Source organism: Labeo rohita, chromosome 5 (genome assembly GCF_022985175.1).
Source record: "Labeo rohita strain BAU-BD-2019 chromosome 5, IGBB_LRoh.1.0, whole genome shotgun sequence".
NCBI classification, from domain to species: domain Eukaryota; kingdom Metazoa; phylum Chordata; class Actinopteri; order Cypriniformes; family Cyprinidae; genus Labeo; species Labeo rohita.
In genome coordinates, this window is record NC_066873.1 from 9,700,852 (window position 1) to 9,724,971 (window position 24,120).

General features: G+C 36.3%; 1 protein-coding gene across 1 annotated transcript in view; it reads right to left on the reverse strand.

The window, feature by feature from the left end:
- Positions 1-3,862: 3,862 nt before the first annotated feature.
- drd2b (dopamine receptor D2b) overlaps positions 3,863-24,120 on the reverse strand; it is a 55,232-nt gene continuing 34,974 nt past the window's right edge. The window contains exons 3-8 of the mRNA XM_051110527.1: positions 15,826-15,935; positions 13,765-13,901; positions 10,851-11,050; positions 9,835-9,921; positions 4,311-4,656; positions 3,863-4,185 (exon numbers count right to left, since the gene is read on the reverse strand). Coding sequence (XP_050966484.1) covers positions 3,989-4,185; positions 4,311-4,656; positions 9,835-9,921; positions 10,851-11,050; positions 13,765-13,901; positions 15,826-15,935 — 1,077 coding nt within the window. The 3' untranslated portion in view covers positions 3,863-3,988. The remainder of the gene's footprint in view (positions 4,186-4,310; positions 4,657-9,834; positions 9,922-10,850; positions 11,051-13,764; positions 13,902-15,825; positions 15,936-24,120) is intronic.

The following is a 24,120-nucleotide window of genomic DNA, read 5'->3' on the forward strand; positions in this document are numbered from 1 at the left end:
CTCAATAATATTCAGATCTGGTGACTGTGCAGGCCATGGGAGATGTTTAATGTTCATGTTCATCAAATCACTCTTGTCACTAGTCTTGCTGTGTGTATTGGTGCATTATCATCCTAATACACGGCACCACCTTCAGGGTACAATGTTTGAGCTATTGGGTGCACAAAGTCAACCTTCACACTCTGCTCTTATTGGTGGAATGTGCGATCAGTAAAGACTGGCCACCAGGCTGCATAAATATAGCCATGAAACCTCCAACACTATATTGGCCAGTGTTTCAGTTTCATTGTCCAACCCCTGTATATATATATATATATATATATATATATATATATATAGTTATAGTTATTTATTTTTTTGGCACTAAAACACAGTCATAAAAACCCATTTATAAAAAAGAAGAAAAAAAAAAGCTTCAGAAATATGTAAGATTCTGTACTATTTATATGACACTAATCAAATAAGTTTGCATTTGTTATTAATTACATTATGTTAGCATAACATGAATCATCAGGTTTTAACTGTGAAATCTGTTTTCCATTTTTCCATTAAATGAACTCTGGATGTATGGCACAATGATCACAGCAATAGCACTTCATGACAACAAGGTTGCTGATCCCTGAAATAAATAAATAAATAAATAAATAGTTAAATAGGTTTTGCATAAACGTCATTTTCATTGAAATGTCTTCTAAAGAGTCTGCATGTTTAATGATGATCAAATTACATAATAATAAGCAAGTAAGGGTGTAGCTGAAGTGTATAATCTTTGTGCCTCTAGTGTCGCTGAACAGAATTGCAAGAATAATGACTGTTTCAAACAGGTTTCCCCCGTTTGTCATCCATTGGTCAAAAAAAAAACAAAAAACATATAGTTATATGCCCCAAACTCTCGCTAATTGTTGACCCAGTGTTGCTGTGTCTGGCTGGTCGGTGATGTTTTTATAGCACCACTGCATTTATAAATATAGCTTACTTATAGTTTGCATAAGCTGTGTCTGCATAAGCTGTGACCAGATAAAGTATTCTGACACTGAAAAAATTACACACTTCAGCATTAAAATGATTTACATCCATGGCTATTTTTTGAACCATATCCTTTTCTTTCTGCTGACTGCTTCTCAAATGATCACTAAGGTTAAGCTGGATAAAATATTATAAATCACACCAGTAATGACATCTTTCTTAACAGAAAGAAAAAAGGAAACTCAATTATAGTGCAATTATAACCTTCACCTGCAACATAGTTAATGGTCATTATCATGAACTGGATAATTAAGCACTGAAACTTATGAACTCTGGAGAAAAAGGATTTTTTTCCTGCAAAGCATGATTTCAAAAATGTTGAAAATTCAAAATTCAGAGATAATGTGTTGATCCAGCGGTGGATATCTATGGCCATATTTCAAATGGAACACAGCTTTTATTACTGGAAATGATTTTTTTTTCTTCTCACAAATGAATTGTGCTTTATTTTTTTTCCAACCACAAAAATGAACTGTCACATGTCAAATCAAACACCTACTTCATTGAACATACTAGACAGAAAAACATAGACACAACTTTATATAGCTCAGATAAGTTTGTGTACCGCTGATGTACACAAAAAATACTATAGACATACATTGGCTGCAATGTCATGTGAAGTACCAATGTAACATGCATGATCATTTTTGTCATGGGCTTCGATAAAACTATTTAATTCCTATTTACATTGTCCTTCATAGTCGGTAAGTCAAAGGCATTCATTTCTGTTTGCTTAAAGGTGCACTCAGTTTTTTCTTAAAAACGTTTTACACATTATGTAATGACTGAGTGATGTATTATATGCTCTGATAAAAGTTGTGGAGTCGAGTGGGTTGCTTTATTTTGACTGTTATCATCATATCATTAGCTCATGATATTATTTAATCACAACTGAGTGCAAATGGCACATTTCCACAAGAAGCATTGTTAAGTAAAAACTTTTGCTTAAAAAAATAGTCTACCCAAAAATGAAAATTGCTTAAAATTTACTTACCCTCAGGCCATCCAAAATTTAGACAGTTTGGAGAAATTTAGTGTTGCATCACTTGCTCACCAGTAAATCCTCTGCAGTGAATGGGTGCCGTCAGAATGAGAGTCCAAACAGCTGATCACAATAATCCAGAAGTAATTGCTACTCCAATTCATTTCAGTCCATTCCATTCAATCAGTTAACATCTTGTGAGGTGAAAAGCTGTGTGTTTGTAAAAAAACCTACCTGATCTCATGGCAAAAACTTACCTGGGGGCACTTTTTCATGAGACACGAAATACGTACCAATAAGTACATATCACTGCAGTTTCCAAAAGAAATGAACACTAGAGGCGGTAAAACTTCGACACCTTTTATTCCTTTTCACACAAAGTATGATTTACAGAGTTTCGATTAATAAAGCGTAATTTTCGCACAATTACTTAAAGAATATTGTGCTATGACTTCAAAGCAATTTTAATATGCTGGGAGATTTGAAAATTGATGCTTTTGAATGTTAGCATCACTTATGCAGCTTCATATCTATAGGTTTTCATAGCCGGTAGGTTTGTTCGGTAGCTCACGCAGTAGGGAGATGTACGAGAGGTGAAGAGCTCCGGTACGAATCGCGTGTAACTACGGTTCGACAAAACAGTTCAAATCTGCACACACGGAAGATTCAAATGGCACGCTTGCGTCAACAAATGCGCTTTTATATCAGTTTTGGTGTAGGGCATATTTCCAACACGATAGAGCATTAACTTTTAGTGACAGTCCCCGGATATTTGAACTCTGAACCGCCATAATATGTACCTGAAGCAACGTAACAAAAACACAGCAATACGTACCTATATCAACGCAATAAAAACTTGAATAAACAAGCAAAAAAAACAAGAGGTACGTATTTTTACGAGACTGGGTTGAAACAAAAAAAAAAACACCTCCATCAAAATAACTTTAAGCCATTGCTTCTGACAAAAATAGAAGTCCTCTATCCATAATACTGGTTTCTTCAGTGAAAATGTTTCCTTGTCTGAATCAGGAGGGAAATATGTACAAATCATGCAAAAAAAGTCCAAAACAGGAAGTGGGTTTTGATGTGAGAGGACAACGGAATAGAATTTTTAACTGAACAATTGTATTATCATGATGTTTTTATAAGCTGTTTATACTCTTGTTCTAACGGCACCCATTCACTGCAGAGGATCCATTGATGAGCTTGTGATGTAATGTTACTAAATTTCTCCAAATGTGTTCTGATGAAGAAAAAAAAAACCTCAAATACATCTTAGATGGCCTGAGGGTCAGTACATTTTCAGCAAATGTTCATTTTTGGGTGAACTGTTGCTTTGAATTGCATAATTCTGCACTCCAGGCCCCTGGTTGTCAGTATTTATTTTAAATAACCAGTGCAAGAAAAAAAAAATATGAAAAAACCATTACTGAGTGCACCTTTAATATCTTTGTATTCTGGCTTTATAAAACCGGCATTTCACCTTATTTATTGGTCTTTACAATAGCTATCTCTTTATTAACAAGTTCTCAAATAAATAAATAGATCGGTGATTAAATAAATACTTGAATAAACAGAGCTGTAAGCATTTTTTGTAACCAGTTGCTTGTCACTAAATTGATACAATGATATAATTGCGACATTCAGGTCACTGCTTGCATAAAGTCTCTGTGGCAAGATCCAATTACTGATCATCTCAAATCTGCTTCAGTTCTACAATTAATCACATTCACACCCCAGTTCCAAAGAGAACAAACACACGTTCGCACGTGCACTCCACTGCCAGAAATAATGGAGACACACAAATAAAACTCTACTTTTACATTCATTTGAACATCCGTTTTCTGTAATGAGTTCTTCCACTGTGGCCTAAAAGCATGGCTTTGTAAATCCCTCATTTCACATGGCGGTGAAAGATGGCACTAACCTCTTGTGAAAATCTCCATCTCTCCTCCTCTATGCGTGCAGTGAATAATGTCCTCAGCAGTGCAATATCTTTATGAAAGCCTTTCTGAACTCCACATTAAAAGTGGTATATATGATGGGGTTGACGGCACTGTTCACATATCCCAGCCAAGTGAAGGCATTGTACATTTCCAGTGGCACCACGCAGCTCGTGCAGTGAGTTTTCAAAATGTGAGTAATAAAAAAGGGCAGCCAGCAAATAATGAAAACACCTGCAACAGAGAAAATAAAGCTGAGGTATTCTGAGGACAAGACCTCAATCTGGGACTTTTATGTAACTTGTGCTCGGCATATGGCTGAGGAATTCTTGTATACAATGACAGCATCGTGACCTCACCTAGAACAATAGCCAGCATCTGAGTAGCCTTCTTTTCCTTATGCTGGGACATCTTCCTTTTACTCATGGTTTTGGTCACTGTAGTTCGGGTTTTGCCATTGGGCAGTGCCTGAGTTTCAACAGGTTTGGCTTCTTTAGGGGTCTGGACCTCCTTGGTGTGCCCATTTTTCCCGTCTCCATTTGACTGACATTCACCGTGGGAGGGAGAGGCATGGATGGGGGTTGGGTTGGCCAGCAGGTCAACGACCAGAGTGGATGCTAGTTTCGTTTTCTCGGGAGGGCTCGTGCCTGCCACGATGTCCACCCCCACGTCACTACCCTGGTGCAGAACCTCCTTTATCAGTTGCTGTTGAAGACATGCTTATCATTAGTTGTTTGATGACACTTTGAATGTCATGTAGTAGTTTAGTTTTAGTTTTTACTTTTATATATTTAGTTTTTTGGACACTATAAAATACATACGATAAAAAGCAAAGAAATACAATTCATGTACAATGCAGAGAGATGCAGAAAATCCATAAGGGCTTATTTAAGGCCTGAATAACAGCATCAAAAACCAAAGATAGAATGGTAACATTTTACAATAAGGTTCCATTAGTTAATGTTAGTTAATGTGTTCACTAACGTGAATGAACAATACATTTATTACAATATTTATTAATCTTTGTTAATGTTAGTTGTTCATTGTTAGTTCAAGTTAATTCACAGTGCATTAACTAATTTTAACAGCCACAAATTTTTATTTTAATAATGCATTAGTAAGTGTTGAAATTAATTACTTTAATTAATTAAGGTTAATAAATGCTGTAAAAGTATTATTCATTCTTAGTTCGTGTTAACTAATGTAGTTAACTAATATTAAGTAATGAACCTTATTGCAAAGTGTTTTGGATTAATCCAGAAAGAAACACTATAAGATACATAAAATACATAAAAAATACATAAAAACAACAAGGAATAAGGAAACAAGATCATAAGGCAGCAATAAAATGGTCTTTTAAACATCTTTTTTAAAGAGGGTTAGGGTTGTATATAGATTAGTTAGTTAGTCTATCAAGTTAGTCATCTAATGTGTGTTCTTAAAGACTGCTCAAATTTGTAAATTCAGTTACAAAAAGGTAGATTTGCCCAATATGAATCAGAAAAGTAAGTGATTTTCTCTTGGTTAACTGCTAGTTAGACAAACTAGTTCTTATGTTTATGCAACTAGCCCCAATTCTCACTAATAACTAGTTGCATATTGTAGTATTGCACATCTAACTAATAACTAGTTGCAAACAGCATATTGGCTGTTTATTAGTACTTATAAAGTATTACAAATAAAGCATACTTGTTTTGCATGACCATATAACCCTACCCAGTACCTAAACTTAAGAATTTAAGAACTATTAATAAGCAGCAAATTAAGAGTTAATTGGGCAAAACTCAAAATTAATAGTGTGACCCAACATTTTTTGCCAGATGTGACAAACCAGTCCATAGTTTTATTCCCCTAAATTGTTTTAAAATACATCTTAAATTGCGCTGGAAAATTCCCTTCACTTGAATGTATCTTATAAATGAAAACACATATTTAAAAGATATTGTGAAGTTACTGAAATAAAGTAATATGAAATATATGAATTTGACTTTGAAGTAAGAAGACAGTCTGTGCTAACAAGATGCCTAACCCTTCTTATTAAACTGGTAGATTTATGTATCCTACTGCTAATCAGCCAATCAGTTTGTTCTCTTCAACTCGTCAACAAAAACTCACAAAAATTTTGTTGTTGGCACTTGAGGGACCACAACAGACTCAACTGTAATTTTAGATAAAGCCGCAAAATACTAGTAGACCAACATGGGAAAAAAGTATACGTTTTGTGTGAAAATAAAAAGGGCATTCAAGCTTATTTGCACTAACCTGACAGTTCCTGACAGCAGTAATTGGTGACCTTATGGCCTCTCATTAACTATTCACATTTAAAGCAGTTGCTAAATCAACGCTTGTTTAACACAGACAGGCTGTCAGCACGAATGTATGACTCACAGTAATCCAACTATAATCCATCTGATGTGATATATGACTCACAGTAACTCAACTGTAATAAACAAAAGAGAAGAATCTCTTTATTTATTAACTTACTTTTCTCTCCACTTTTTAACCATTATAGTTAAGTAAAACAAATGGGCAAGCAAAAATATGTAGTAAAATGTATAAATAAAAAGAAAACATCAATGACACATTCACTTAATTAACATTACACAAGTTGACTCAACCCTTATCTTCTGCTGAACACTGTTCCTCCAAGGTCCTACTATTTGGTTTTACATTCTGCATTACGTTGGAATGTAATGAGGAATGTTCTTCTTAACTGCAATTTTACAGGCTTTTATTGACACTAAGAGTGGATGTATTTAGTGGTTGATAATAGTGTACTTTGCACAAGCAGGGTTATCCTACTCATTGGTATTCAAACATAAAGTGTCCATATACGTTTTTGTAAGTTAGTACAGAGTCCCTAAGGGGACATGGTGATGGAAAAACTATGGGTTGGGAGAAAAAACTTATATGAATGCTTTTGCATTTGTTAAAAAAGGTTTATGTTCCCCTGAGAAACTCTGTGTTCACTCGAATAACACTTCTATGCAAATGTACTGAAATATAATTTTTCATCCATCTCATATTTTTCCCCATCACTACGTTCCCTTAGGGCAGGGGTGCCCAACCCTGTTCCTGGAGATCTACCTTTTTGCAGAGTTTAGTTCCAACCCTGATCAAACACACCTGTCTGTAATTATCAAGTGCTCCTTCAGATCCAAATTAGTTGGTTCAGGTGTGTTTGATCAGGGTTGGAGCTGAACTCTGCAGGAACAGGGTTGAGCACCCCTGCCTTAGGGGCTCTGTATATACAAGATTAGAAGCATCTAAAATTTAAATCTAGTTATTAATTACTAGTTTGTTAGTTGTTAATTATTAGTCAATTACTAGTTCAATTTAATTTAAAATTAAGCACATTTTAATGCAATAAATATAGATGGGATTAATAAAAGTAATCATTTTGCACTCTTTGTGAGTTTTCATTTAATTATCATGAAATTATTCAGAAAGTATGGACTAAGTGCAACATCATTTTTGATAACATTAACGTGTGTTTCACTCATTTAGCACTGGTTTCAGTTTTTAGTAATCGCAGAAAAAAACTGTTATATAATGGTTATATTATAATGGGTAAAGTTTACAATTGTAAACTTTTTTACAGTTGTAAAAATGTGATACTGTTAACAATGGAATTTATTTTAGAAATGCATATGCATTTAAATGCATATAGAGGGTATGCATGTGACGTCACCGTGGGACGGAGTGGGTGCGGATCTGCCAACCGAGTGGCAAAAAGACTGAGTGGCAGCATTGGTTTCAAAGTGAATGCTGCAACAGAACACACAAAACACCTCTAAAACCAGAACGAGCGTTGCGATTGACTGTACAAAGAGATTTGACAAGAAACCTGAGGTATATTTTTTACAGACTGCTGAAAGCTACTGAAAAGAGAAGAAAATTAATCGCTGCAATTCAAAGAAACAAATGGTCTCCAGGCAGCGAAACACGGATTTGCAGTTATTATTTCATGTTAATGTGTTGAATTGTGCAGTAAAATCATATCCTATATATTGTATTATAGTATATTGTATTGACAACAAATCAAATAAATATTTACCATCTTAAATTCTGCATAACTGGATGTTTTAAATAAACACTGACAAAAAATATATCGATTTTTCAACTGGATGATATGACGATATATATAACATTGATACAAGTGATCACCGCGGTTTAGACCAACCTATTTTGTATTTACAAAATGAGTTCACAGGCAAATTTGCTTTATTTATTTTCCCCGGCATCAAAATCAGACACATGCAAGTGTTAGAAAACACGATTCCTGGCTGCATCATTGTCCATTGACCACTGGATATTTGTTAAGTTGGTAGGAACAATATATCAAGTTCAGCAACCTTTAGTTTAAACTGATTATCATTTGTTTTACTCGCGTTTTCGCATCTTCCCTATTAAATCCATTCACGCTGAAGGCTCTTTTGCCACTCAGTCGGGCTGAGGGGGCGTATCCCGGCAGGAAAGTGACGTCAATGCATACCCTCTATAGTCTAGGCCAGCTTTATCCAACGTCAGTCCACGCCCACCCATACCCCCTAACCCCAGCATATTTTGTATGTATCTCTAGTCATGTACAGCAATTGTTCTATTCGACTGTGAAATGCCCCGCGAAGTGGATATCACCGCCATGATTCCAGTTCGAAACGAGTGTACATTTTCCATTCAAAGGGCATTAAAGTGTGCGAGACGTGAATTTAAACAGAGGTACATGATGTCACATTTCACACTTCTCTAGTAAGTTTCATGTCTGTGTGTGAAGAGCGGCGCAGCACAAATCCATGATGGAATGTTCCGAAGTGAAGTAAACTTCAACGGATTTCCCCTGCTCAGGGAGTAGGGAGCAATAAACACTGTGTAGGGATCATGTAAATCAGAACACAGTTCATGCACATAGCTCTCTTTTAACGAACTGGTTATCTGAATCAGGTGTTAACTAAGACAGACATGCAAAATATGTAGAGCGGGGGGAAGGGGGGTGCAAGGACTGGAGCTGTGAAATGCTGGTCTAGGCTATGTTTATTAACCACCTGGCTTCATGTAGTAAAAGCAAATAGAAACTGGGCAACTTTTGTGAATGAAGTGCAATCTGTAATAAGTCTAATTTACATAAAACGCAGGTGTGTTTGCAATTTTAGCACTAAATGCACTGCGCCTGCTAAACTGCATTGCGGCTAGTTAGTAAATAAATAGGTATAGTTAGTGATTAACAAGTATTTGCATTGACATACCATGTGTAAAAGTGGCATAACTGCTTGTTTATTTTTTATTTTTCATGGAAATTAAATTGCTGGCTTTATTGCAGCATTACCAGCATTACTGCACAACTCCAAAACATACCTATACATATAATTCTAAAATAAATACTTTTATTACTTTTCAGGCAAATTATGATTACAGGGCTCACTTCTGCGTGGTTCCTTGCACAATACTATGTTATCATCTCAAAACAATTTTACCATAGTGCATAATTTGTAAACTGATACATTTTAATGTTTGCATCACATAACCAACTCTATATGTACGGCTTTTCTGACATAGTAAGCTTGCTCAGTAGCCCACCTGGTGCAGCACTACACAAGCAACGTAAATATAATTTTTGCAAAAAGGTTTCCTTAGGCACATACTTTTAATGAACCTGTGTTGCTAATTTAGTTGACTTTGTATATTAAGCTAGGATACATTTTTTTTATGTTATAAATAAACTATGTGGTGTGTACTTAAACTTCCAGCTCCTTTTTTCTATATATATATATAGCTATATTGGATGTAATGGTGTAAATGCAGAGGCAGCTGCATACATAAATCTACAAAATAACATAACATTTTACATCATTTTTAAGACTTGTTCTATAAGTAAAGCACACTTACTGCTTTCTTGTTTTTAGCAGGTAAACCCCCGTTGGTCTTAATGATAACTGTGCACAGTTTCACATCTTCAGGATGAGTGCACTTTTCCTGTGGCAAAGGTAATAAGAATTTGATTCAGCATGTGGTCGACATTAAATTCCAAAGACAGCATGGAGCCTTGAAAATCATTCACAGGTATATTTGGTGCCTCTTGATGACACAGAATGCAAATGAATCCACCAAACACAAAAGAGCCTTTCTAGCACTGAAAGGCGAATGAAACAGACATTGCTTCAGTAATTTGTAAGTACCACAAAGAGTCCTTGGGACCCTTTAAAACTAGACGGCTGAACCCATTGATCCAAAGTGGCCATTAAAAACAGCTGGTGCAAGAAATCGATGATGAAAGAGCACAAAGGTCAGAAGAAAGAAATAATCTGTAACTCTTCTGTATTGCGATGAAAATAGAATATGAATAAAGGGTAATTGGTATATCATATTTGCTATCTGCTCTGACACATAAATTGAACAGGGAATTATGTTTAAAAACCTTACAGCTCTGGAAAAATGGCAATGGTTTCTTGTGCTTTAACAGCTCTACTTTCACAGTGTCCAGCGGGTAATGCATATTCAACAAAGGCTAAGGCAATGCCCCCATAACAAGATACCAAATACACAGTGGAGATGCTGAAAAGAGACTGTCTAAAGATAAAAACGCCATTAATTTTCATCAGTATCCCTATTAAGATATATATCTGCCAATAGCCACAATCAAGCATTAAATTAATCTAATAACTGACCAGAACACTGTAACACAATACTGTTTCCAGGTGCGAGTAAAGATTTTGGGGTCACTGAATCTCCGGTGGTGTCCTGCATTACCTCAGGAGTTCTATAATTAACACTGACAGCTACCTCCTATATTTTCTAGAAAGAGGACAACTCCTATTGTAAAACAACACTGACACCAGTGTCTTGTCCAGTGGGGACTGCTGGGTATTTTCCCTGAGGCTACTGTCTCACATGGTGCATATCACCTTGAGAGGGGGCTGAGCATCAGCGTCTGTCTTCTGGCAGCTCCGTTTAGTGTTGACCCGTTTTCGACGTTTACGAAGAACTACGTAGATTTGCACGTACACGAGAAGGGTGATGATGAAGGGCACGTAGAATGACATGATGGAGGAGTAGACAACAAAAGCGGGGTTGGCGATTTCACATACGGTATCATCCCGTGTAGCTGAGAGAGAGAGAGAGACAGAGAGAGAGAGTAAAATATGGTTACACAATTAATTATAGTTGCAAACGCAATTAGTTCATTGAGGCACTGGCAAATGCCTGTATGGCAAATTTCCCCTAACAATTGTAAATTAGCTCTAGATTATAATTAGATTAGACATTAAGACATTATGACAACAATGTTGAGTGAAATCAAAGCTGAATGCAAATAGAGTATATGTAAGTACACAGAAATTAATTATAAGATTTAAGAAGTTTATTTTTATTTTTGGTCATGCCGTTTTTACAGTGTAATTACACAAAGTACTGGGTAATATGTACTCACTATAGGTTCAGGTTTAGGGTTATGTTTAGTCTTAATTGCAAGCAATTATGCTTATACTATGGGCTTTTGAATGCTTGACTGGCTGATAAATGTTCAAAGATGTGCAATTATTTTGCAGGAACACATAGCTAAAGTAGTTTCAGACAGGTCTTGACAGCATTACAGTTTCACTTCGCCAAATGATTTTGGTTAATTTAAAGGTGCTTTCAATCTACAACAGCAAAAGAACCAAAACCTGCAAAGACATTGATCAAGTAACTAAAAACGAACAACAGGATAAATAATTTCCATATAATTTCCACGTTTTCCCCATGAAATTGCGTTTTATTATCTATGGAAAGCACATTCTCCTTCTGTTTGACATTAGCAAAGGAGGTTTAGGATGAGATTATTAGAAATTTGTCCTACAGACAAGAGTATTTTAAGGACAACAACCTGACAAAAATGTCTCAAATTGAAACGCTTGAGGTGTGGTAACCATAGTATAACAGTATAACACAGTGTCCCGACCAGATGCGACACCTTGACACATGATAAAAGCTATCTTTTCCATGTTTTTGTCCTAACCAGCCGCAACGATGATACTAGCAACAGTGGATTTTATTTTAGACATGATTTCTATTTCTGAGACGTCAAGGCTGGAACAACAGTATACAACGATAATCTCAAAAGCTGATTATGTGCTTTATTTAATGTTGAAAAGGTATAATGTGAGTTTGAATAATATTTATCTTGACATGTATAGCCATACTGAAAGCAACAATGGATAATTTACCTCAGATCTTGAAAACAGGGAAAAGAAACAAATATAACAACTGTGAACTCAGTGTGAACCAGTATAACAGTAACATTGTGTCCTAACCAAATGTCACACCGCGACATGTGATCAAAGGTATCTTTTCAATGTTTTTGTCCTAGCCAGCCGCAACGGTGATGCACAACTAGTAACAACAGATTTTTATTTTAGATATGGTTTCTATATCCAATGTCACAGCTGGAACAACAATATACAGATTATTACAACAATAATCTCAAGTGCTGATTTTGTGTTCTATGAACTGTTAAAAAAAAGGAATAATGTAAGTCTGAATATCATTTACCTTGACATGTATAGCCATACTGAAAGCAACAATGGATAATTTACCTCAGATCTTGAAAAATAACAAGTGTAATCAGTCACTCAGTATGTATTTTAGTCATATTTAAATGGTTTAATATTTATGAATTAGACTGTACTCCAGTGCAGTGTGCTTGCAGAAAGAGCCTGCCCATACATTCTTCTGATTGGTTATTTTTGATTGAATTGTTGGGTCACATAGCCATTTAGCAGCTGATTAAGACATGTCTTATGGTGTGTTCACACCAGACACGAATGAAACGTTAAGCGCGAGTGATTTACATGTTAAGTCAATGCAAAGACGCGATAGACATCCTGCGACGCGATTCACGTGAATGAGGTGGCACTAATTGAGCGTTTGAGTTGAAAAATCTGAACTTTGGCGAATATTCACGCTGCGTTAACCAATCAGGAGCTTGCTCTAGTAGTGACGTGATTACAACAAAGTGAGCGGAGGCAGAAATCAGGAACAGCAATGGAGGACAAAATCATTGTCGTTGTATGTGGATACCCGAGCTGTACGATACATCTTCGTACTTTTATAGAAACAGGAATAAAAAGGATCTTGCTTGGAAGAAAGTGAGTGAGGAGGGCGGACAATCTGGTAAGTTGTAAAAAACGCTCTTTGCTCAGTTTGAGCTATATATATACATATTGGTGGCCTGATCTGATTGACCCTGTAATTTCATGCGCGAATGACGCGAGTAAACTCAAAATGTTCAAGCATCCAACTATGCACGAATACCGTGATTTATTCGCGCAAGTCGCGTCTGGTGTGAACTCACCATCAGTTGTTGTTCGACTAAGACATGGAATTAATGACTTTGGGGCATTGAATTATTAAAAAAATGATGCTAATAATACAACGGCCAATCATGATCTATTTTAATTTTATATATTTTAATACCAAAAAATCTATATGTAATTTGTATAATATTCATTTAAATATTAAATTTAATATACTATTTTCTTTTTGTGATGGCAAAGCTTCATTTTCAGTGAATGGCTATGTCGCTATTTAATTGTGGAATACAAACAAGTTCATAGTAATAACATCATGAAAGCCATAAAATGTGATTTGTCTTTGTGCTTGTGGTGTTTTTGTCTCATTTGTTCATTCTGTAAGAATTCCCAGTTTGCTATTTTTGAAAAACAAAATAAAACAAAACAAAAAACAGCATGTTGATTTGTAATGCTGTGATGCTGAGTAAATAACTTAATGTGTGAACTCTTCATTTATGAATATTAGGAAAGAAAAAACTCAGACATTTACCTGTGTTGTTCAATCCAAACAACAGGGGGCATGAAATAGCGAACGAAAGCACCCAAACCACCGAGATCATTACGGTGACTCGTCTCTTGGAGCTGTAGCGTGTGTTGTACAACATCGGCATGGCAACAGCCGTGTACCTGCACAAGAAGCCCAGAGGGAAGGAGATAAAGCGGGAGCGGGGGCGGGGGGGGGGGATGGGTTGGGTGGATTTGCATTCAGGCAGACAAAGAGAGAAGGAAACAATGATGGTCACACCTGACCAGCTGCCATTATTTTGCCATAATCTCTCTTGCTTTTATAACTGTAAATAACCTAAACATCAAGATGACCATCACCATCATTTCCAAAGTTTTCAGGGGTTTTCCTACTCTAACAAAAAAGCTTTTACATTCTGGGGGAAGCTCACTAAGCGTCAATTACACTGTCTGATAGTGTTGTTTGCTAGTGATGTCTGTGTTGTTTTAGCACTGAATTCAGCACTGAATGCAATCTGTATGGCAGAACTATCTGTACTTTAAAGTTGACTACTGTAATGTGGCACACTTTACTGGGACTCCTCAGAAAGCCACAAGCACTCATTTATAATGTTTTTCTCCATCAAATGGTCATCATTTGATGAATTACTGCTGCCATGTTCAATAAAAATGTAGACAAATACCTCTTTTTAGCTGATGTTCAGCATACCACCTGCTTTTTGAGGATGGGAATAGCACATTTTAATTGGGAAAGCCAATTTAGCACCTGATTAAACTGAATTACAAGTGGTTAGTGAATAAGATACAGGTTTTTGCCCTGAAAAAAACTGTTTAGTGAATTCATCCATTTGTATATACTACAACTTCACCCAAAAATGAAAAATTCTGTAATATTTTTTTCATCCTCATGTCGTTACAAACCTGAACAAAAAAGACAACATTCTGAAGAATGCCAGAAACCAAACAGTTTTGGTGACCTTTGACTTCCATTATACAGACAAAATATTTTTCTTTCTGTTCCACAGAAACAAAGTATTAGTTCACTTCCAGAATAGAAATGTCCTGATAATTTACTCACCCCCATGTCATCCAAGATGTTCATGTTTCTTACTTCAGTCGAAAGAAATTAAGGTTTTTGAGGAAAACATTCTAACATTTTTCAGTTTGAAAGTCCAAACTGCAGTTTCAATGCAGCTTCAAAGAGATCTACATGATCCCAGCTGAAGAACAAGGGTTATATCTAGTAAAGCGATCACTCATTTTCTAAAAATAAATAAATAAATAAAGTTGATATTTTGCACTAGCTCTGTGATGCGCGTCTGTGACTTCATGCATTATGTAATTACGCTTGAAAAGTCACACGTGGTTAGTCCTTCATCTGTGTAAAGAAAAGGTAGGGTAGGGTGAAAAACACCATCTAATTTTCTCCTCCAACTTCAAAATCATCCACCATCGTTCTTTTACCCTTTTTTGTAAAGGACGTTTGACTTTCTTTGCACATTCACTTTGTAAACACTGGCCTGGTATTTCCGCCTATGTCATGTGTGACCTTTCCATTGTAATTAGTAATGTGTGAAGTTAAGCTAGTGCAAGACAAGCATTTGTGGTTAAAACGTATATGCATTTTTTTTTTTTTTAGAAAATGACTTGCTGGAAAGACCTTTATTCCTCATGTAGAGCCCTTTGAAGTGGTACTGGAACTGCAGTTTGGACCTTCAATCGTTGGCCACCACTGAAGTCCACTATATGGAGCAAACTCCTGTAATGGTTTCCTACATTAATTTCTTTTCGAATGAAGCACATCAACATCTTGGATGACATGGCGGGGGCAGGGGTGAATATATTACCAGGAATTTTTTATTCTATACGTGAACCAATCTTTTCACTCAAGCAGGTTTGGAACATCGTCAGGCAGATTCTTCAGTTTTGAGTTAACTACTGTATGAATCAACAAGATACAAGATAGACGGTACAATATGTACAACAACCCCAGTTCCACTGCCCACAAAGTTATGTGATTGATCTATGTTATTCTTGCCATTTAAGAGGATCATTACACTTTTCCTAAACTGATAACAGAACCTACCTGTCAATACTAATGGCGCACAAATTAAGAATGCTGGCTGTGCACATCATGACGTCCAGGGTGACAAACACGTCACAATGGATTTTACTGAAACGCCATTCCCCCACCACCTGCAACACATGCACATACACGTGATCAGACTTGAAAACACAATTTAAATTATTTACTGTGGACAACACCTAGAAGCCTTTACTGGCAGATAAAAATAAATGAATAATGAGGGATATAGAATGCATTGGAAAAACTCAAAACTGAATACAAATGTAGAACTGGAAAATGAAGTATCAAATAAGGTAACACTTTATATGAAGGTTTCATTTGTTAACACTAGTTTACTACACTATCGGTCTATCTATATACGTTTGTACGTATGAATAAGGTATGAATGAGTAAAGAGATACTTAACTGTATTTGAAGTTTGTTTACTCAAAATGATAAGTATAATATAATACACTAACTGCTGCATGTGTCTTTTTCTGTCTCGCTGTGCATTATATATTTCTTTAATTATTTATGGCCATTTCACTTTTCCGCTTTCCATTTTATTTGAACAGTAATCAGTTACTGAAGGTGTTGTTATTCAATACAAATAAAAAATGCAGAAACGGCAATTATTTATTTTAAGGACCAATTCTCACTATTAATTAGTTGTTTATTAGCATGTATATTACTATCATATTGGTTGTTAATTAGTACTTATAAAGCACATATTAATTCCATATTCTGCATAACCATATTTTAGATCCCTTAATCCTACCTTATACCCAAACTTCACAACTACTTTATTATTACAGTTTTTCTCAGTCGCGTTGGTGCATTTCTCAAATCATCCTTACCATTTGCAAAGAAGTATGTGCATTTCTCAAAACAGTTTGTACAAACAGCACAACACAATGGATTACCTGCAAAAGCCTGTAACTTACTCAAAATCTTTAGGTCATCTACCAAAAAAAAGTATGCATGTCAATGAATATATCAGTGCCATCAGAATGAAAAGTCCTTGTGTCATTGTTCACAAACAAGATAGTCAAAATGCTTAGTCATGTTGTCAGTCTAACAGTGTACTCTATTTAGCATTACCTGATGTAAACTATAGCAATAGTTTGCATGACAGTTACTGTATTACTGTGCCATATATCCATTTCAAAAGTACAAATGTACACATTACTGTATGTGAGATATTGATTAAAAGAGACTGGATAGGACAAAAAAAAAAAAAAGAAAAAAAAAAAGAAAAAAACACATTACAAAGCCATTGAGACAGACAAGAAAAAGAAATATCCCTGATAGTACACGTACATCACTAAGACATCTATTTTACATCTGCAAGATTTATTTTTTAGAATGTTCGCTCATCTGCACGTTTCCTACCAGGTGTCAAATAGACTTTTATTAGATTTAGAGTGTATGTAAAACTGACATCTTACAGATGTCTGTCAGATGTTTGTACATGGCAGATGCACAAAAGCGAAAATACAAAACTAGAAAGGCAAACACAGGAATCACCCCATAGGCAGAACTTTGCTTTTGCATACAGCACTGTATGAGGAATTTCAGAGAACTGGTTTGTTATTGGTTAATCTACATTCACTTATTAGTGAAAGTCAAGATTCACCTGCACAATGAATGGCAAATTTACAAATAGACTAACAGGAATGTGTAGAAAATATACTTGACAGTTTATGACAATTATATCAACCATTTTGCATTTAATGACTTATACGATGAACTAATGACTAGATGTTTTGAGGGGTAAGACTATTGCACAGAGAACTATATAATACATTTTGAGCAACATGACACTAGCATCTGATAATGTAGGAAATCGCAGACAAATGTACATAATCAATTGCATGAATGTACCAAAGCAATCGCAACTTGTTCAAAAGAATAAGAAACTGTTATTATGATGTGCCTAGATGATGCGGAGGTTGAACAAGTAGCTTTGAGAGTTTCATTTCTGATCTGAGAAATGCACCAAAGCAACTGAGAAAAACTGTAATAAGCAGCAAATTAGGTGTTTATTGAGGGAAAACTAATTGATGGTGAGTATGTGTTACCGTAGAAACTAATGTTCCATTTCCTACATTCCTCCATACCTAGTGCTGTAAATGGCAGTACCATGAGCCTCCCTTGTGTCATCTAAAACATTTGTATTCACTCAAAAATTTGGCCATACAAATCAAGTGCAGGTTATTTGGATTTTTTTCTCATATTAAATAATGATCCTTCTCAGAAAGTGTTTTCTTAATAGAGTTACATGCCCTTTACAACTGAGAACCTATTAGTACTCATGTGGCACCATAGGCAGCAGTATCTGGCACCAGGGGAACAAGACTGAATGAGCCAATAGAAAGAGCAAGATTTTCCAAAACAACTCTATAGAGTAACAATGAGAGTCCTCTAAGTCTGTCTGCTTTCTTCTTTATCTCAGGAGACATAAAGAATAATTCTTCACCGCAACCTGTCATATCTTTTCACTTTCTTTTCATATCTGATCTACCTGTCATTTCCACAAACAGCAGGTTGCAGAAATGAAAGTTTTTAAAACTAACAGTCCAAAAAGTTGACTTTATTATAGTCCTCATGTTCCTTTTGTCTGCAAACTTTTGTATTATTAGAGACACGCGTATAAATCTAAAGAGTATCATCACACATTTGGGGTGAATTAACTTAGAATGAATTGCACTCACTGACTGTACTGGATATTTGCCCACATTGCCTATGTATTTATTTATTTTTTATTTTTTAAATACTTGGAGGATGCAGCAGACTACCTCAATCTGGCATACCTTACTGCAGGGCTGTGTACCATTGCAGGAATGAACTGAGAATTCATTTTAAATTCCAGTGCAACTCCTAAACTGAAGATAGATAGATGGCTGGATGGATGGAACGATAGATAGAACGGTGGGTGGGTTTGTGGATGGATGGATGGATGGATGGATGGATGGATGGATGGATGGATGGATGGATAGATAGAAGGATGGATGGATGGTTGGCTGACTGGCTGGCTGGATGGATGGAAGAATAGATAGAAGGATGGGTGGGTGGGTAGGTTTGGGTGGATGGATAGATAGAAAGATGGATGGATAGACAGACAGATAACAAGCAAAGAGTTTTAAAATAAGCAAACAAGTTTTAAAAACCTTGAAAGGTGTATTTAAGGTTTTTTGGCCATCCATTGATGGATGGATGTGGATAGATAGATAGATGGATGGATGGATGGATGGATGGATGGATGGATGGATGGATGAATGATGGATGATAGATAGATAGATAGATAGATAGATAGATAGATAGATAGATAGATAGATAGATAGATAGATAGATGGATGGATGAATGATGGATGATAGATAGATAGATAGATAGATAGATAGATAGATAGATAGATAGATAGATAGATAGATAGATAGATAGATAGATAGATAGATAGATAGATGGATAGATAGATAGATAGATAGATAGATAGATAGATAGATAGATAGATAGATAGATAGATAGATAGATAGATAGATAGATGGATGGATGGATAGATGGATGGATGGATGAATGATGGATGATAGATAGATAGATAGATAGATAGATAGATAGATAGATAGATAGATAGATAGATAGATAGATAGATAGATAAATAGCTAGATAGGTGGGTGGGTGGTTGGATAGATGGATGAATGGATGCATAGATAGAAAGATGGATGGATAGATAGATAACAAGCAAAGAGTTTTAAAATAAGCAAACAAGTTTTAAAAGCCTTGAAAGGTTTATTGGCCATCGACTGATGGATGGATGGATGTGTGGGTGGGTGGGTGGGTGTTTTGGATGGATAAATAGCTAGTGGGTGGGTGGTTGGATAGATGGATGGATGGATGGGTGGGTAGAAAGAGATGGAGGGATGGGTGGCTGGCTGGCTGGCTGGCTAGATAGATAGATAGATAGATAGATAGATAGATAGATAGAAGGACGGGTGGGTGAATGGATGATAGGTGGATGGATGTATGGATGGACAGATGGATGGATGGGTAAATGGATGATAGGTGGATAGATGCGTACAGCTCATGGTTTGTGTGGTTGGTGATTTATGTATTTATTTTTGATACTGTCCATGAAGTAGTAACACAGCTGTTGTTGTAAATCAGCCCTAGTATTGTCTTCCAAAACTGTAGCTGCAGGAAACATGGGCCTTTTTCATTGACATTGCTATGCATATTCTTATATTGTCCTATATGATGAACACTATATTTACTCATTCTTTAAGACCTTCATAAACACTCTAGAGAAATATCTGTAATGGATGTCCCTTTCTGCACTTAGGAAATGATGAAGGTTTCCACTTGGGATCAGTCATTGATTTGGTGTTATCTCACTGCTTCAGCCACTTACAAATCCCTACTATGAAAACACACCTCCAACAATGAACACTTTGTGCAATATCATCAGTCTGTTTTCAAATCCTACTAAATCATGTCCTGTCAGCTGGAACTGTCAACATAACTCATCATAAATTCGCTCAATGTTCTTTCGCTCCTCACTGTATCTTCAGCTCTTCTCAACACAATCCTATTAACTTGACTTAGTTTTATAAATCAGTGTTGGCATAATTCATCAGCCTTTCCTTTTCTCCATCCTCTCCATCATTAGATGCAGAAATCACAGTGAGAACATGTCTGCCTGAGCACATCTTTATAAAGCCATTCATTATTTACAGGTAAACGGTGACAAGACAACACTTCTTTTACATGGCCAGACTTTCTATCTCGGGCGACAGCTCAATACAGTGTGTCTGCAACACTGTCAGGAAACTCTAGAGTGATTGAAGATATCTATCTGATCTGTCTACCTTTAAGTCTTGAAGTAGCTGGCGCAGTAACCGCATACATTGTACATTGGGCCTAATTCAGGCTCTTCAACAGGGGGTCTATGGTGGTGCTACAGGACGCCCGCCTCAAACTACTTTTTAAAAGAATGAAAATATGAAATAGAAAAAAAAACATTAACATTAAGTTAACTTCAACCAAAGCTAAAGGTTAAGAGGCTAAAGTTTTAGTTTCATGTCTGAAAAAGACAAGGAAGTATCATGGTGCTTTTTGGTAGTGTGTATTTGCTGTCTGGTTTAATTATTACAAAACTCACTCTGCCTCCAAAAGACGGTCTTTCTACCGCAGCCAAAATCATCAGCATACTTCAAGAGACAATGGCACTATTCCCAGCTACCATTCAAAAGGTGTTTGCTAGTTCAGTAATTTCTGTTGGGCCAAAAGTCTGGGCATTTTAAGTGGTTGTATAATTGAATTGGCTCTCTTAAAGCAACTGAAGACAATGAATATCTTGACACATGGTGAATGTTACATTCCTTTTCTAGTCCTCTTTGTGTATTACAATGTAAATAGCTCTTTTTATGTAAGTATGAGTTGTGAGCTACTGTAGGGCTACATTGTAATATCTCCAGAATACATTGCATAAACTCTTGTAATTATTCACCGTAAGCAATACAGTGGTCACATTTTTTCAAGGAGGTTGAAAGAGCAGCTGAGCTGACCCTGCAAAGTGCAGCCAAAGGCTATTTTCACAGACTGATGTGGAGTGAGATGGACATTGGTAAGCGACATGGCAATGATGCCAAATGGATCTCTTGTTTTCTCTTGACCTGCCGTACATGAAAAGGCAATTGTGCAGGCCCACAGAATTTCAAAGTTAGCACCGAATGAAAATGTTAGCATGCTTTCATTTTAACCATGATAAGGCTTCTCATGTATCTTTAATAATGCTGCTCTACCAATGAGGTTTTTGCACATCAGAGGTTAGCCTGAAACTTGATATGGATGATATTTCAAGGCCCCATGAACATTTCTGTGGAGGGTTTGTAAGGTCTGAAGTCAGATGGCACATGGTTTATCATTATTCAATGTGGGAGCTTTATTTTCATGAATTTAAACATTTTAACTCTGTTTTTTGGTCTTTTCTGTAGAGCAGAATGCCTGACGGGCTTGTTTCATTGATATCTCAATAATACTGAATGGGCTGAAAGACCGTACATTAAAATGTTCCATTTGTGCTCCAAAAAGCACACATTCTCAGCACTATTATCATTCTTTCTGGTTAATGGTTCAACTGAAGAGCAATTCAACAGAGAATGCCTGTTGCGTTTTAGCAGCGGAATTGTAGGCTTTTGAGATAATATTGCCCTGAGCACAAACTCAATTGGAATAAATCCAACAGTTGGCTTCAGCTATAAACATCAAGAGTCACTAGGTCTCTGCCAACTAAATCTAAAACTAAAACCATAAAAAATGTATTTAGCAAAATATACTTAACTGAAATAAAATAGAAGTTATTAATTATAATAATTTCAGCTATTTGCCAAGGAATGTCTGTTCATTTTTGTCTTCATTTAGTTAGCTGGATGGATAGAAAGATGGATGGATGGACGGACAGTCGGATGGATGGATGGATGGATGGATGGATTGATGAATGGATGGGTTGGTGGATGGATAGATAGATAGAAAGATGGAAGGATGAATGGATGGGTGGGTGAATAGATCAGGGGTGTCAAACTCCAGTCCTGGAGGGCCGCATCCCTGCAGAGATTAGATGCAACCCTAATTAAACACACCTGATCCAACCAATCAAGTCCTTCAGGCTTAATTGAAAACTGCATAGTATGTGTGTTGGAGCAAGGTTGGAACAAAACTCTGCAGGGCTGCGGCCCTCCAGCAGCTGAGTTTGACACCCCTGGAATAGACGGATGATAGAAAAAAAGAAAAATGGATGGGATGGTGGATGGATGGATGGGTGGAAAGGTAGAAGGATAAATGGATGGATGATAGATAGAAAGATGGAATAAACGATGGAGGGATGGATGGATGGGTTGGTGGATGGATGGAGAGATAGAAAGATGGATGGATGGATGGATGATGGGTGGGTGGGTGAATAGATGGATGATAGATAGAAAGATGGATGGACAGATGGATGGATAGGTGGATGATGGATGGATGGGTTGGTGGATGGATGGATAGATAGAAAGATGAGTGGATGGATGGATAGATAGAAAGATGAGTGGATGGATGGATAGAAAGATGGATGGATGGGTGGGTGGGTGGGTGGTTGGAAGAATGGGTGGGGAAACAGATGGATGATAGAAAGAAAGAAAGAAAGAAAGAAAGAAAGAAAGAAAGTTGGATGGATGGATGAATGAGTGGGTGAATAAAAGGATTGGGTGTATAGATGGATGATAGAAAGAAAGATGGATGGATGGATGGATGGATGGATGACAGAAAGAAAGATGGATGGATGGATGGATGGATGGATGGATAGATAGAAGAACAGGTGGGTGGATGCCCTGAGCACAAACGCAATGGACTACTTGCACTGAGCCTCGTGACGCACTTCCGTTTTGAAATCTTACGGCTGAGTTATTTCCGGTTATGTACATTTTCAATGTGCTGTAATCATCTAGTTGACTAAAACACCTAATAAAATGAGAGTTCACAGGATGATTTCAAATTCGGAAATTTTCCAAACTCAACGGAATGTGAAGTTTTAATCCAACATAAACCGTTTTGAGAAAGCGGTGGCTGGTAATCATACGTGATTGTTCAACACAGGGTGTCAGTGTTCTATAGTGGCCTAATCGCAACGCTGCACTTTGTGAGATCTGATAAATAAGATCATAATGAACCTTTAAAACCATAAAAAATGTGTTTGTCAAAATAAAATATACTTAACTGAAATGAAATAGAACTCCTCAAACTTATGATAAATAACAAATTAAAATGGAAATGCAAAATATGAAAAAAAAAAAATTATATTGTCAATAAAAACTACAATAGTATTTCTGTGATAATAAAATAACTGCTGCTAACGTGATTAAAGCAAATGATAACACTGGGATGCTTGAACAACAACAACATAATTACAAAGGATTAGTCAACTTGTTGTAATTCTAAGTCATTGGAAATCTATCAATGCATCTATCAATGAAGGCTAATATATCATTATCAAATGACCTGCACCATTATCAGATGACCTGCAGTAGCGATCCATCAGAGAATGGAGGGACTTCAACAGCTGTTTAGCCTGCAAGATTAGTCTATTTTGACGTACAAACATTAATATATCCATAAGGCAACCACTTGTATGTCTGGAGCAATTGAGCATGCACTGAGGCATGAATAAATATTTTTTAGGTTTATTTGTTAGGTGATGAGTAGGGATGCACAATACATTTTTTCCGTATTAGTTATTGATACTGGATATATAGGCAATTATTAGATGTTTAATATACAGCTGAGGT